The sequence below is a fragment of the Liolophura sinensis genome, chromosome 1, assembly GCF_032854445.1.
Source record: "Liolophura sinensis isolate JHLJ2023 chromosome 1, CUHK_Ljap_v2, whole genome shotgun sequence".
Classification (NCBI taxonomy): Eukaryota; Metazoa; Mollusca; class Polyplacophora; order Chitonida; family Chitonidae; genus Liolophura; species Liolophura sinensis.
Genome location: NC_088295.1, coordinates 82,695,844 through 82,712,392, shown reverse-complemented (window position 1 = coordinate 82,712,392; position 16,549 = coordinate 82,695,844). Strand labels below are relative to the sequence as shown.

Here is a 16,549-nt window from a genome sequence, read left to right as displayed (position 1 = left end):
ATAAGTTTTGTAATTTACAGTAATTGATAAGTACATAGTGCATCAAAAAGTACAACAGAACATCCAATTTGCATTACTGTGTTATTAAACCTGAGCTAAATACATACACTGCTTTTTAAGATATGACCCATGACATTTATGGACCTGTACATGAACCTTGCTGGGCATGCCAGGTACGTCCCAGACCTCATGATTTACACCCACAGCCGAATCAGCAACATCTAGATTTGAACCTGCTCCTTCTTGGATATCTGCCATTATAATTTCCATTGCCAGGATTATTTTGTCAGCACAATCAAACTAATACTGAAAAACAAAATCACCTACTGGGAATATCCACAGGACATCAGGTCACAACAGGTCCTTGACAGAAACTGTGCCTTCACTCACTCTGTTCTGAACGTGTGAGCTAGTCAATTTATGAATGTGGTCCTAGGCTAAAATCTAGTGCTTGCTGGTCTGACTGCTGCTTTCAAGCATTCATTTGATTTTGGAGACAAACCACAATAGTTGGGTTGTCCAATTTCAGGGCTTCACAAAAAGTATAACTTTATCAGTCTACACAGAATGACGTCCTCAGAATAGGCTTAAACAAACACCTTGCAACGTTGAAGAATTACAGTACCATTATGAATGCATCATAGTTCATATCTAAATTCCATGAGACTTGAGTTTAACATGCGACTAATCAAATCAAATATGCAAAATTACAAAATTAAAATCCCAAATTACATGTCATGGATGTGAATATTTATTGAAAAGGCAACATATGACAGCCCCTTCAGTTAAACGTTAACTGTGCCAACAGTACTCTGTAAGTACATGTGCATTCCAAGAAATATGCTATATCTAGTTTTCCCATGTGATGTTAATGTCCAGTTTTTGACTAGTCTCATATTTCACAAATGCCTGTTTTATAGACTAGAAGATACTGGAGGTAGACAGACTTCTGTCATAGTCTGCACAGCAATAAATGCTGATTTAATGGAAATGCCTAGAGCACCATTGATTACTGATGGCTGATTTGAAAACATACATGTAGGTTACCAACAACATTTTCCAGGAGATTTTTCCATTTGTCAATACACTTCTGGGATATATCTAATATACAGTCACAATCTGAAGTTTTTATTGTTTCTACAATATAGGTTTAACAAAATTAAGTTCCTTAAACTGAGGATTTAAACAAAATGCTTTACACAGAAAACTCAGAAGATAAGTAAAATCAATGCCATCAAAGCCACATAAAATCCAGAGCTTCTGTAAACTGTGCTCTGTAAATCAAGACCATCTCACTATGGCTGATTATTCAAAGTTGGCTCTTTCAACTCCACCAAACAATCCTCATATAACAGTCCTAAATCCGAATGATGACTGACAATTGAAACCAATGACGAATGACACTGACACAACCATGAGGTACTGATACATAATTATAGGAACGATGTAGAAAGGTGAATGGCAGGCTTTAGGATATCCACACCATTCAGCAGTGATCAGGTTTACAATTGCATAGAAAGGGGAATGACAAATGATATCAGTTTTATTCTATTCTTATAGTGCCAGCTGTTAATATATGCCACAGAGTAGTGGGGAATATGATCTTGCCATATAAGTGTGATAATACTGGCTGTCATTTGCTTTGTTCACATAAGTTGCTATTAATTATGTTCCACTGGTCTTGTACATGTAATTTGGTGTCATTCGCCATTTAGATTAGGGACTCCTTCCTCATATATGTGTTATATGCCTTATTTCTTCTAAGTTTTTGGACACCTGGTCTGCTCATTTTTGCCAATATGTATGTAATTGTAGCAGAAATATTGAGTTTCTTTTTTCTCACATGGTTAAACCACCTAATGAACACCACACTCATACCTTCACTTTTCCAAAAAGCTGGTAAAAAATGTAGTATTTTACTTTCAACAGTACTAATAATTGTCCCAAACTTAGAAGAAGTAGAGTAGCCCACAGTTAAGCTGGATGTTCCTACCTACACGCTCAGCTGTGCTCATATGGGCTTCCATGCAGACAATTTCACTAAAAAAAAACTGGCTCGAACCCCATGTGTTAGTTGGGTTGGATAAAATTTAGGTGGCCCATCACCCTGCCGGAAGTTAGTTTGGTTTACCCAATTCAAAACTTTAAGCGGCTGGATTACTGTTGAAAGATGGTTTACTGATGCCGGCTTTGACAAGTTTCCGGCTTGTCGGTGGATAGCAAATATAAGATAGGGTTTGAGCTAGCCCTAACGAGCCATCTTTTCATCCTAAAGGATAAGAGCCCCGATGCCAACAATGCTACCTGTCATATAACCGTACCTGCATTATGTGCTGTCCATCACACATCGATGTTGGGGTGGAAAAAAAGTGCCTGTCTGTACTCAAAGCTGACTGAAATGCTCATCTCCGCCAGATCGCTAGTAAATCCAGCAGAACCAAAAACAATATGGTCATCGCTGCTAGGCACATAACACAACAGCCATGTTGATCTCAGGTCCTTGCGAAGTCAACAACAAACCTATCAAATGTCACCTCTTTACATCTGAAGGACCCAAGTACAACTGAATCATTTTCTTGCGTGGTAACACTCGTAATCAAGAACTTGCAAGATCAACAAGACGGTTGTGTTATTTGCCTGGCAACAATGGCCATGTAGTTTTCAGCTGTGCTGGATATACTAGCAATCTGAAGAGAGGACATCTGGTCAACATGAGCATTTCAGTCAACTGTGAGCACGGACAGACACTCTTTATCTGCCCCAACATTGATGTGAGTTAGCTCGAACCAGTGTTTTGGGTAACCTTGTCCACGTGGAAGTAAATATGCCCGAAGCTGGGTATTATGATAGAAATGTCAGCTTAGCTTTGGGCTAGAATTAGGGTGGTATAATTTACTATTACAGCTGTATGTAGAAGGCCTAATTGTGTTGGGGGCCTCTGTAGCTCAGTTGGTTAGCTCACCAATGTGAGAGTTCAAGTCCAGCTCTTGCTGGCTTCCTCTACTGTCGTATGTGGGAAGGTCTGTCAGCAACCTCTGGATAGTCGTGGGTTTCGTTCGGGCTCTGCTCGGTTTCCTTCTACCATAATGCTGGCCGTCGTCGTATAAGTGAAATATTCTTGAGTACGGCGTAAAACACCAATCAAATAAACAAATAAATGTGCTGTATTTTCAGTTGTACTTACTGTATGTACATGTATATGCTCACAAACCCTGGGTATCATCAGGCCAGTTGACAATATGGTTCGTATGTGACAATGACACTAGAGTGAATGTGTAGGCCTACTGATAACAACAGTGACACCACAATGTTTTTACGTAGGGACACGAGCACTATTACTTTATACCAACAGTGACATACAAACCCATCGACACCGATAACAAACTTCCAACCTACCGATCTCACACCAGAATAGGGATAAAATGACATTTTTTTTTAAAGACAGCATAACTCTGTGAGCTAAAAAGTGTTGTGCGTTGAGAGCGGAGAATGACAAGAAACAGCTTATCTTCAAAAATTACCTTAGATGCCTCACTTCACTGATGTTTTCGCCATCCAACTTTCCACATATGACGTCACGAATCCCTTCAAATACCAAAAACCAACAAACATTGATACGAAAACGGACTATGTAGTCATTTTGTTTTTCCATGTTCTATTCTGCCTCTCGGATCACATTAACAAGCCAAAAATGAAAACAATTACCATATGCATTTTACCTTTTTTCTAGTATGGCCCTTGGTATAGCTTACTCGTTTTCCTTCATATTCACAGACTAAGACGCGGAACTGGATGTCTGTGTTCGTCATTTTTTAAATTTATTTTATTAACTATAGTTTCGTTGTAAAATCTATAACGCGTATGCCATCTTCTCAAATTTCTTCTTCAAATCAGTGATTTTGCTAACCAAAATACCGAATTATGTGGGATCATAACATTACTGAAATCGTTGAATGATGTCAGTCCATTTTCGGTTATAGAAATAGTTGGTCTTTCTGTATTTGTAAGTTGTATGTATGTAGCAGAAAAATGGCGACAGAGCTGCTTCAGTTGATTGATGCCGAAATTCCAGAAGGCCGCCAGAGTCTTCAGGACAGTCATGCCAATCTGGAAAAAGTGGCACAGTATTGCGAAAGCAATTATCTGCAGGTACGTAGATAATACGCTTACCACACAGTGATTAAAATGCAGTATATCCGACACGAACCTGATGCTGTGACACATCCCAATCGGCTAACTGTAAAATGCATTTTGATTCTCTTCAGAACAATGAAGTCAATCTGTCATCTATAACCGACGTCCTTATTGTTGGGTTTCTATAGAACGGACCACACCATAGTTCCGAGTATCTATTAAACGCTCGGCTAAGTTCTATCTCAACATGAGATCAGTGATCAAACCTTGTCTCCCATCTGATGATGATACTCGATCGGGTAACACTCGCCCATAAATTTGGTCCACAGAATAGCCTAAGTATAACAACTAAAGCAGTGTAGCCCTAGCATTCTCTCAGTCACCAGAAGTTGCCTTAAACATGTTTTTGACTATTTGAAAGGTGTCCCCTTGACCGTTTCCTAGATATAGCCCATAGGCAGAAACGAATTTATGTATTGAAGAATTATGGTCTGAAAAACATCTGTTTCTAGTGATTAAGGATATGTTGAATAATTGCTGTATATCTCCCTTTTTTGTTAAGGCTGCCGACAAGAGAAAGGCTTTTGAGGAAACAAAAAACTATGCAAACCATTCCTTGGCCAGTGTGGCATATCAGATCAATAACCTGGCTACAAACTTCCTGAAGCTCTTGGACTTACAACAGAATCAGCTGGCTGACATGGAGTCAAGTGTCAATCATCTCAACCAGGTTAGTCATTTTATGACAGTAGTATGATGGCTTAGACCAGTTGATCTTTGGAGTACTTACAGGATCTCAGTGTGCACTAAGTTTGTCCATTGCACAACTTTAAAGGAACGTTTTCTCAGTGGATTACTGCTTGACAAGTTATTCCCCAAAGACAGTGCCAAAATAGGCATGACTGATGTGAAGAAACGAAAGTCCAGAACATTTGTTCCTATGTGGGACAGTGAGAATAATTTCAGGACTGTTTGAAGTACTTAAAGTCAGTCACATGTGAAATAACAGAAAGATATGGTCAATTCCACTTGTTCACTTGTGCTAATATTTAAATTTGTATCCTGCTATATAAATTGTGTACTGTCTGAAATAAAAAAGTTTGAAGTTCATGTAACTGATCTAAGAATGTTCGAAAAGATAATTTTGAATACACAGTGGCACCCCTTATGAGGACTTATATTGGGAGTGCTATTTTTAAGAAATTCACTCTTTTTTTTAAGTCTAACACCAGATACAAGACACTTGTGTATATATTTTCAAACATTTGTCTCTTTGTAATTAGTCTCTTTGTAAAGAGAAAACTTGAACCAATTTCAGTTAAGTTTTAGTATTTTAATGATTAAAGTTTTGAAATTATTATGTAGCACCTGTCACAATTTGAATGAAGTTTTTAAATGTCATATAAACAATACGCACATACAAATTTTTTGCTTTGTTTCCTCATGTTAACTTAACTTGAAGAAAACATGAACATGGTGGAGTTATTTTTCTCTTTTTTTGATAATTAAAATGGCTAATTAGTGTGACGGGTGCTACATCAAAACATATAGCACCCGTCACAATAAGTACAGTTAAGTGCAACAGCTGTATTAACTGATCTAAGCCTTGGTGGTGTGATTAAGGAATCTATTGCTGATTTCAAAAGTGAAGCTACCTATGTCAGTGCACTAATTTGAAGACCTGACAGTAATCAACGATCAGTGTCATTCATTTGAAGACTAAATAGAGATACACATATAAATGTTTATATTGTATATGAATATGTAGTCAGTGCATATCATCTGACAGGTTACTCACCATCATGGCCTTGGTGAACAATTATTATGTAATTTGCACTCAGTATTAATAAACTGCAATGTATTGTTGAATGTACATGTACTGACATATATTTAATTTTTGGTACATGCACGTAATGTGTGACATGTTCATGAAGGCCTTTTGTGTATTCTAGATTGTCATGATACATAAGGAAAAGGTTGCGCGTAGAGAGATAGGAGTGCTAACAACAAACAAGACAACAAGCCGTCCTCCAGGTGTCAGGAACGGCATCATCTTTCCTGAGCAGCAGGAAAGACCTGTCAAATACCTAAGGAAACCCATTGACTATGGAACGCTGGATGAGATTGGTCATGGAGTTAGGGTAAGTCATGAATTTCAATGCAGTTTCACCAATTTGCTCACTGTGAGTTCAAATCCAGCTTATGCTGGCTTCCTATGCGATCATACATGCGAATGTTTGTCATGAACCTGCATATGGTTATGTGTTTCCCCTGGGCTTTGCCCGATTTCCTCCCACCACAGTGCTGATTGCCAGTGTTTAATGAAATATTCTCAAATACAGCATAAAACACCAGTCAAATAAATAAATTTTATTTTTTTCAAAATACATGCTTTACAAAGTTAAATTACATGTCAGCTTTAGTATGTTAACTGTTTAGGTTTTATGTTCATGTGAGTAGCCAATCTCGCCAACCATTTCTTTCTGAAGTTATCTTCCCTGTGCTTACTGTAATGCTGGTGAAGAAGAATAGTCATAATCAAATGCACAAAGTTTTATTTCACACTTATATTCTTGTTCTGTAACATTGCTGCACTTCTTTTGTTTTGTTTCTCTGCCATTTCTGTTTGTCTTTGATTCTGGCTGATGTTATCTTGTAGAGCCATGGAGCTGCCCCACGGACCAGCCGGGCATCATCCGTGAGTAGTACAGGTTCAGGACAGGCACCCACCACACGTCCCCCAACCCCACCACAACAGGGTGGTCGGGGAGTGGGCACCATGCGTCAGTCAGGGCACTACCGCACCCCTGCCCCGCATGTCACTCCACCTGCAGTGCCTGGTCACTACGGGCCTGGTAGCTACACTATGGCCTCTGGGGCTCCTACAAGGCGTGAGGGAGGCTATGCGTCCACCAACACGGTAATGGGACAGGTTCACATGCCCCCAGTGGGTATGGCACGGCCCATGTCACAGAACCCAGGACAGGCCCCAGGTATGCCCTCACCAAGTGTGCTCAATCAGATGCTGGGCTACAATACTAACGGTATGCAGGCACTTTCACAAGGACACGTGGGTAGGTTCACTGGAAGCATGCTCCTGACAGCATGGACGTTACACATAACATTAATGTGTGTACATGGGCTTGTTTGAAGCTTAAGTCATGTGCATATTGTACTGCAACGTACGTGCATATATACATATGTGTACATTTATGTCTGTGTTGTAAGCCTTTGCATGTCAGTGAATCAAGTCAGTGAATGTATATGCTTGCATGTCTTAGCTGTAGAATACATGTCTTAGCATGTCAGTTGAGGTTCTTGTACATGCATACCAGGTGTTAGTATAGCTTGTTATGTCTGTAGATGGCTTGAAACACTGCATGGCGTTGGACATAGTAATTTCTGCATGAGCTTGTTAAATGTACAGTAAGTAAAGAACAGAATAAAAAACTTAAGGGCATAGACAATATTAATAAGTTTCCCACCCCTATCTGGACATGCTGGATACATGTATAACAGTACACATACATGTACATGTACAGTTTGCTTCTTTATTGTGTGCAACCCATTGTTCAGTCCAAATTTCTGTTTGCCAGATTCACTTTGCATTCCCAAACACCATTAACACCAGAAAGCGTATGCCATCAGCTATTGATCAGTGTTAATTGTACACTGTGCTCACATGTACGAAGTAGTTTTCATTGGTGATATTGCATGGTTTCAGTCATTTGAGCGACCATGTTGCACACGATTTGCTATCTTATTCAGTATTATAAGGTGCATTGTGTTAAAGCATCAGTAAACCAGTATCAAACCAGAAAAAAACAACATGTATGTATTGACCTTCTCTTCTAAGTAAACAATGTGACCTCTGAGGTGTACCATTAAATGACTGTTTCTTGTTTCGCGACCAGTTTGCAGATTTTGATTAAACCAAATACTGAGTTATCACTAGATGGAAAAATGCGTAATTTGTTTCTGCAGCTTTCATGTGAACACAGACAGATCCATGCATTTTTTGATACCTTTCTAATGTAGTAGATTCCAGGGTAACTTATTGTGAGTAACAACTCATTATGTACTGTAGATCATACATGCGACATGCTTTGAAATGCACATTTAGAGGCACTTATTGGCCTTCTCAACTGTTCTATGCATACCTGTACTGTTTTATGTATTCATGCCTTCTCATAGTACTGCATGTCGGTGTTTAGGCATACAGCTTGCATGTTGTGCTAAATGTTGATTTTATTTCAGACGTGGACACTCTGCCTCCACCCCCTCCAGAGCTGGGTAAGGAGCCGTATCCCCACCCCGACATCGACGATGATCAGCCTGCCGCTGATCGCTCACGCGATACAGACACTGATCCAGGTCTCGATCTTGACTTCTGTAGTGACATTACAGATAGTGATCATGATCAGTTAGATTATCTGGAAGGTGTGATGGTGGTACATATGTATATCTGTGTTTGGATCCACACACAGTTCTCTCCCTTCTCAAGCACCTCCCTTAGCTCTTATTGTTTGGTATATGGGTGCAGCACTGTGGCAGAAACTATGTACACATGGTCACCATTCACTAGCAATCTACATGTACAGTTAGTTGATGTGAGTACATCTAACATGTCTGTTGATCCCGCTATCTACTTTAGGGTGACTTATAAATTATATCACATAGCACTCACAGCTTATCTAACAGAATTGTTTTTTTTTTCTTTTCGCAATTCCTCTATCATCATCAGTATTTTTGTTTTTTGGTTTGTTTTATGTGCTATATTATTGTTGCATACAGCTAATGTGTAACAATGAGTGCAGTATTAGAAGACTATCTAAGTATTATGTAAACATTAGGCCAGACTGAGTCTCTATTTTACATTGAAATCACACTCCTGTAAGACAAGTCCTGTGACTGTACTATTGACAACTCAAAAATATATTCAAGTGCACATTTCGTAACGTAATTTCTCACTCCATATCTGTATTTTTCAACCTGACGGTATAACAGGTGCGTCCTTGTGTACCAAAGTTCTGCAACAGCAGTAGGCCTACATTTTGCTCAGTCACATTGTAAAGTTTCAGTTAGCGGGTTCTGAGTATGTCAGGCTTTTATTTCTGGTTGTGTTCATGTGGTGGTTGGTGTGTTATTAGAAGGTGGTGTTGGATGGCTTGATTGTCTGGTGCCATTTTACAGGGATAGAGAACATCATGCATGCAGGAGTGGATCATTACACTTCATAGCATGATACTCATGTACTTGTACCTGTAGTAGCATTGTATGAATGGCTGTAGTTTCGTTCTGTCATAAATTCGGGTATATATATTATTACTGTGGTTAACTGTGAGAATATCTTGTTTTAATAGTGTTGTCATTGCCTTAAAATCATTTATATTTGTGGAAAGGCTTTGTATTCAGATTGACTATGTGGACTGGCTTCATAGCCCCACATTGTAGTGTAACCCAGTGGTTTTACATGTGAGAATGTCTCAAGTTTTCATGGCTTAAATGTTTTGTCTGTTTATTTGACCGTATATTTATATCAGCCTATTTGGGATAATCCATGCTACGCAGGTTACTAATACCACTGACAGTAAACTGTCAGTGAAAATGGCGACTTCACATTAGATGATGCTAACAGCGCTCACAGTTTTAATGTATCTGTTCTCTTATCCTTGGCAGCCTCCCCACCATTGCCCCCACCCCCAGTTCAGCAGCAGGCAAGGATCTACAACTACAATAACTACCCTCAGGCCCCTCCCCCTGGCATGCCTAGGGATGAAGGTCCTGTGATTCCCAAAGATGACGACCCCTATGCGGCTACAGGCCCAGACCTTACATGCGCTGAGCCCAAGTGGGTACCAAGTACATACCTGGAAAAAGGTAAAAACTTTCTACACTTACATGTATACACAGGCTCTTATACACAATACACTACATTAGTGTTGGACTTGCTGAGTATGTTGTTGATTATTACAGGATTGGGTTTCTTGGGAGGGAAAATTCTTCAATCAGTTAAGGCTCATTGTGAATGATAGTGTAGCTCCTACAGGTACATGTATGATAGAGAGGAATGCTCTTCAATGTGGAGAATTGACAATTGGTACATGTAGTACATAAAGTACATGTATTAAAGCAGCAACTTGATCTTTAATAATTATTTATTTTATTGGTGTTTAGTGCTGCTCTCAGGAATTTTTTACTCCTTCTGTGTGTATCAGGTGTATGGGTGAAGTTAATTGGAATGCTCATAAACTAACTCTTTTGAAGCTAACTTAAGGCAGGAGTTGAATTCAAAGACAGAACCTCATTTATTGATTTTATCGCTCACTGTGAGATCTCTCCTTGTTATATTATTTTATTTATCTATTTAATTGGTCTTTTACACCCACTGCTTACAAGAATATTTCACTTACAAGACGGCAGCGATCATTATGTTAAGAGAAAACCAGGGAGAGCCAGGGACCATCTGCAGATTGGTGGCAGCCCTTCCCACATGCGGAGAGAAAGCCAGCATGAGCTGAATTTGAACTCACATTGATGGCATCGGTGACTGACTTCTGTGTCATAGTGCTTGTTTGTCCAAACTCCCGTTCTAGCAATCCTGAGCTTTTTTTTTGTTTTGTTTTCCTATTTTGTTTTTAGAATGGTGGAAGGTTTTAACTGATCAAATGGGAATTTTTCTAATCCTTGAATGTAATGATATTTTTCACATTGCACATCTCAGATGTCTTGCTGAAGCAATGCTCCATAATGTCTTTGCATAAACTAGAAAAAAATTCATCTGATTATTGCAGGATGGCCTTGTGTACTATATATACTGTATGTCTGTGTGTAATAGGAGAATATCCATACCTGATGGATGTTCACAGAAGTGAAGTGTAATGTACAAACAGTGTACACAGCTGTTAAAATTTAGGTCAATGGCAGTGGGTGTACAAGAGTGGTGTTTTGACCAACCAAGACGCACATGGTGTATGTGTTGATTGCATATGCATAAATATCCTTGCTGTTTGTTTTCAGTGGTCGCTATTTATGACTATCAGGCAGATAAAGAGGATGAGCTTACATTTCAAGAAAACTCTGTTATTTATGTGATCAAAAAGAATGAGGATGACTGGTGGGAAGGCATGATGGATGGAGTGACTGGCTTGTTCCCAGGCAACTACGTGGAACCTTGTATGTAAAGTGACAACAGTGCTCACAAGAGCTTTGAGGTCAACAGAGGGACCAACAAAACACCAGTGCAACCTGAGCACCTCATACATACATTTTACTTGCCCTTTTGAGGAAGTTTGGTGTCCCACTATCCTTATTATGAATAGATAGAGCAAGAATGCCATTCAGCTAATAAAGTTTTTATCGGTGTTCCATTTGTTAAGACCCAATTTCACCCAAGGGCTGTCTCATTGAAAGGAGCAGAGTGCCCAATACACTTTGCTCTTCTCACAGGACTCCATCTGTACATAACCTCAAAACATTTTACAGTGAAAAAAGCAATCTCATCACATCCCAGTCTATATTTGCTGATTATAACCTACCTACATGTTACCATTGTTAATGTTATATGCTTCAGTGGGTTGGGATACATGACACCCATAATACAACATAAAGTAATTGGCTAAACAGTTGAATATATTTATTTATTGATTGATGGATGTTTAAGATGTTACTCAAGATTTTTTGATTTTAGTATAGAACAGCAGTGATGCTTCCCGTAGTGTGTTATGACTTATTACTTACTATCATAATAAGCTAGTTCATGAACAAATCTTGTACAGTTTTAGTGGCACAGGCTCTTGTACATGTAATGCAAGCACATACATAGATATGTACAAGCGTAAGCCTTTACCTTGAGTTATCAGATGCAAAAGTCTGCTAACACGTCATGTAATTGTGTAAGACAAATATTAAGGACAGTTTGTACTACCGGTTTTATGAGGTAAGTATAACACCCTCACGTTTCAGTTAGCCTCTTGTGTGATTTTTTTATCCTGATATGAAGCGTTTGATAAAGCTTTGTGTAGTTTCCCTAAGTTAATTCTCAGCATTCAGTGTACATTTTTAACAATTTTCATGATCTGAGCTTTATTTCATATGTGTAACTGGAGAAAACCCATTTTGGTCCATTTATCATAACGTGCTTTAAGTAACAGCAACCAGAAGCTGTTCACTGCTCTGATTTGGTTGCTCTTCGTTAGACACCAGTGTATTAAGCATGGTATGAACCTTCCTGTGAGTTGTGCTGAAAACAAGTATGGGCAGTCTCATATGATGAACTTGTAAATATTGTGATTCATGCATAGTTACTTCCTGGAGTTAGTGAGAAACAACTAACTGGTGCCTGATGGTTAAAACAGGAACAAGCAATCATGGTTTGTGATTCCAAGTCGTGTAGGTTTAAGTCTATGCTGGATTTACAGGCTTAAACTTTATGTTATTTTCAGGGTTATTGTCAGTAACAAGATTTATTTGACAAACTCTAGAAGTGATGAAGACTTTATTAAGTCATGTCATCAAATGACTTTATAAGCTTTGGGATTTTTAGGCATGATCAATTAAGCATGTTTGTTTATGTGTTTATTCTTATTATATAATCATATGTTTAAAGAAGAAACTTGTACATATTGTAAATGTACTCAAACATTTGTGAGGTATAATTGTCCTGCATCTAGATGGAAAAATAACCTGCATAAGTAATAAAATCCCTGTTCACCCATTTAATTTGACAGTTTTACATGTATTGATATGTGAAAAGGACATGTTTTTAATATATTGTAGTGTAGAGGCCTCCATGACAGAGGGTTTTAGCACACCAGTGTGGCGCAATGACCCAGGAGCCGCCCACCAATATGGTCGCTGTGAATTCAAGCCTACCTCATGCTGGCTTCCTCTCCAGCTGTATGAGGGAAGGTGCGACAGCAACCTGCAGGTGGTCGTGCCAGTTTCCTCCCACTATAATAGTGGCCTTATACTGGAATACTGGAATTATGAATTCGTTGATCCCCCCTGTTGCTTACTAATTGTATTTATCAGGAGGTGAACTGGTACGTTACCGCTTAATGCTACGAAAGTAGGCTAATTGACTTTGTGACAGTGACGCTATACTGATACCGGGCCAACCTGTCATTGCTCTAACCTGTCAATGCTGAGCGCCAAGTGAGGCAGCAATAAGTACCATTGTTGAAGTCTTCTTTATGTCCCATCATGGGTTTGATCCCAGATTATCCCGACTTCAGTGAATGGATAGCCAGAACCTATAATCTGTATTGTGTGAATGTGTTCTTTGGTTGTAGTCAGGCCGTGTTATTTGCATCTGTGACAGCGTGCTGTAACCAGAACCTGTGGTTTGTATGTCTGTATAGTGCTGTAGTGAGATACTGCGGTTTGTATATCTGTGAATGTGCTGTAGCCAGAACCTGTGGTTTGTATGTCTGTGAATGTGCTGTAGCCAGAACCTGTGGTTTGTATGTCTGTGAATGTGCTGTAGCCAGAACCTGTGGTTTGTATGTCTGTGAATGTGCTGTAGCCAGAACCTGTGGGTTGTATGTCTGTGAATGTGCTGTAGTCAGAACCTGTGGTTTGTATATCTGTGAAATGTGCTGTACCCAGAACCTGTGGTTTGTATGTCTATGAATGTGCTGTAGCCAGAACCTGTGGTTTGTATGTCTGTGAATGTACTGTAGCCAGAACCTGTGGGTTGTATATCTGTGAATGTACTGTAGTCAGAACCTGTGGTTTGTATGTCTGTGAATGTATTGTAGTCAGAACCTGTGGTTTGTATATCTGTGAATGTGCTGTAGCCAGAACCTGTGGTTTGTATATCTGTGAATGTGCTGTAGCCAGAACCTGTGGTTTGCATGTCTATGAATGTGCTGTAGCAGAACCTGTGGTTTGTATGTCTGTGAATGTGCTGTAGCCAGAACCTGTGGTTTGTATGTCTGTAAATATGCTGTAGCCAGAACCTGTGATTTGTATATGTGTGAATGTGCTGTAGTCAGAACCTGTGGTTTGTATATCTGTGAATGTGCTGTAGTCAGAACCTGTGGTTTGTATATCTGTGAATGTGCTGCAGCCAGAACCTGTGGTTTGTATATTTGTGAATATGCTGTAGCCAGAACCTGTGGTGTGTATATCTATGAATGTGCTGTAGTCAGAACCTGTGGTTTGTATATCTGTGAATGTGCTGTAGCCAGAACCTGTGGTTTGTGTATCTGTGAATGTGCTGTAGCCAGAACCTGTGGTTTGTATGTCTGTGAATGTGCTGTAGCCAGAACCTGTGGGTTGTATGTCTGTGAATGTGCTGTAGTCAGAACCTGTGGTTTGTATATCTGTGAATGTGCTGTACCCAGAACCTGTGGTTTGTATGTCTATGAATGTGCTGTAGCCAGAACCTGTGGTTTATATGTCTGTAAATGTGCTGTAGCCAGAACCTGTGATTTGTATATGTGTGAATGTGCTTTAGTCAGAACCTGTGGTTTATATATCTGTGAATGTGCTGTAGTCAGAACCTGTGGTTTGTATATTTGTGAATATGCTGTAGCCAGAACCTGTGGTTTGTATATCTGTGAATGTGCTGTAGTCAGAATCTACGATCTGTATATCTGTGAATGTGTTGTAGTCAGAACCCGTGGTTTGCATGTGTGGATGCGCAGTAGTCAGAATCTACGATCTATATCTGTGAATGTGCTGTAGCCGGAATCTACTATCTGTATCTCTGTAAATGTGTTGTTTGGTTGTAGTCAGAACCTGCGATCTGTATGTCTTTGAATGTGTTGTCTGGTTGTAGTGAGAACACGAGTTTCGCGGCTGTGTGAATGTGTGTGCTATAGCAAGAACCTGTGATCTGTATTTGCTTTCTGGTTGTGACTTGCATCCGTGTATTTGTGCTGTAGTCAGAACTTAAGATGTGTATGTCTGTGAATGTGTTAATAGTAGTGAGAAGCAGGGATCTGCATGTACTTGTGTGAAAGTGGTGTGATCTGAATATGTATGTGGAACTTCTGAAGTCCGTACGCATATGTTATGTATCCGTGGAAATGTTGAGATGAAAAGATTTTAACTGTATTGTGTGAATGTGTTGCATTGAGAACACGTATGTGGCGTAATGAGAACATGTGAGCTGAATTGGTATGAACTTGTGAGGATGTGTTCTGTATTCTGTATTAAGCTCCAAGCTAAGATTATAACGGTTAGAAGTCTAGATATATGGTTATTCCAGGATTTGCGGTCTTATCCAGCTTGTCATAGAGGTGAAAATGTGTTCCGAGAAAAACTGAAGTGGGATACTTTGATTTGATTGATTTTTTTAACGAGGAACTCCAGATATGCCATATTGTTTCCCTTATATATATTATATATATATTATATATATATAGTATATATATATATATATATTAATATATATATATATATATATAGCTTTAAAGCTGTTAGGGGTGTTTGGTTGATGAAACTAAATGTACCACCCGGCCTTGAGGTAGTATCTGACGAACTCTCCCATACTGCATAACGCACTGACTTTTACCTGGAGAGAAAGAGAGATCAAGATATCTACTATATAAAGGGAACGCACAGGTACATAACCTCAAAAATAACAGAGGAAAAATTCAGGAAAAAATGTGACGCCCACGCCAAAGACAGACTTTGTGTCCAACCAAGTGACAGATGTGACATTATTTTAGCCATTGCTTTTCTGCTTTATCATCAGTCCGTTGTTTCATTCTAAAGGGTCCGACTTATGCTGAGGAAACGGGCTGGTACTGAAGCTAGTTCCCCTTGGAATTCGTGAAGTCGTGAGTTTATAATTGATCCGTCTTCAATTTATCTGACCATGAAACGACAAAATTGTTCAATTTTTAAAAACAAGAACGACGGTCGTCACCAGTCTTCTGGTTCTTATAACAAGTAGACAGAAGCGACGGACATTTTCTTATCAACCTTAAGACACCTTTACTAGACAATAGTAAAGAATTATATTTAAAGGCACTTAATCAATTATTTCCGTGAAGAGAAACTTCCACAATCTTGTACAATAACAGCAGAAGTCTCCTGACAACATTTCTTTTTGGCGAAAATTAAATGTGTTGTATTTCACTTCTAAATCCCTTGACGAAACAATGAGAGATGGATTCGAACACACGACATGTCATTCATAGGTCAATGGCCCGAAAGTCATAACGCTGTAAAATTATATATTCGGCAAGAACTATTACAAATCGAAACTTGCTGCATTCACCTGTCAAATCACAGCATAGAATATTCTTCTGAAAAATCTATGTATATTCAGTATAAATCCCAGATGGCTACATAAAATCGCTGTAACTATCACGCCGTTGACCAATGACGCTGTTGACCAATGACGTCATGTGCTCAATACCAGCTGTTTCTGCTGCTGTTTTGTGTCAGAAGATTTGTC

At 39.2% G+C, this 16,549-nt stretch overlaps 2 protein-coding genes across 5 annotated transcripts in view; one reads left to right on the top strand and one right to left on the bottom strand.

Moving 5' to 3' along the window:
• LOC135480959 (max-like protein X) overlaps positions 1–3,567 on the bottom strand; it is a 28,515-nt gene extending 24,948 nt beyond the window's left edge. The window contains exon 1 of the mRNA XM_064760893.1: positions 3,522–3,567. The gene's annotated coding sequence lies outside the window, so the exon portion shown is untranslated. The remainder of the gene's footprint in view (positions 1–3,521) is intronic.
• A 462-nt stretch (positions 3,568–4,029) lies between these two features.
• LOC135461816 (abl interactor 2-like) lies at positions 4,030–12,847 on the top strand. 4 transcript variants are annotated; one of them, XM_064739061.1, is made up of 7 exons: positions 4,030–4,149; positions 4,697–4,864; positions 6,087–6,275; positions 6,794–7,127; positions 8,392–8,574; positions 9,814–10,014; positions 11,155–12,847. In XM_064739061.1, exons 1-7 carry the CDS (start codon positions 4,030–4,032, stop codon positions 11,316–11,318), a joined length of 1,359 nt encoding a protein of 452 aa, XP_064595131.1. In that variant the 3' UTR covers positions 11,319–12,847. The 4 variants fall into 4 exon arrangements, with proteins under 4 accessions (XP_064595131.1, XP_064595130.1, XP_064595128.1 ...); XM_064739060.1 differs by having other exon boundaries at positions 6,794–7,208; positions 8,392–8,508; XM_064739058.1 differs by having other exon boundaries at positions 6,794–7,208.
• Positions 12,848–16,549: the final 3,702 nt, after the last annotated feature.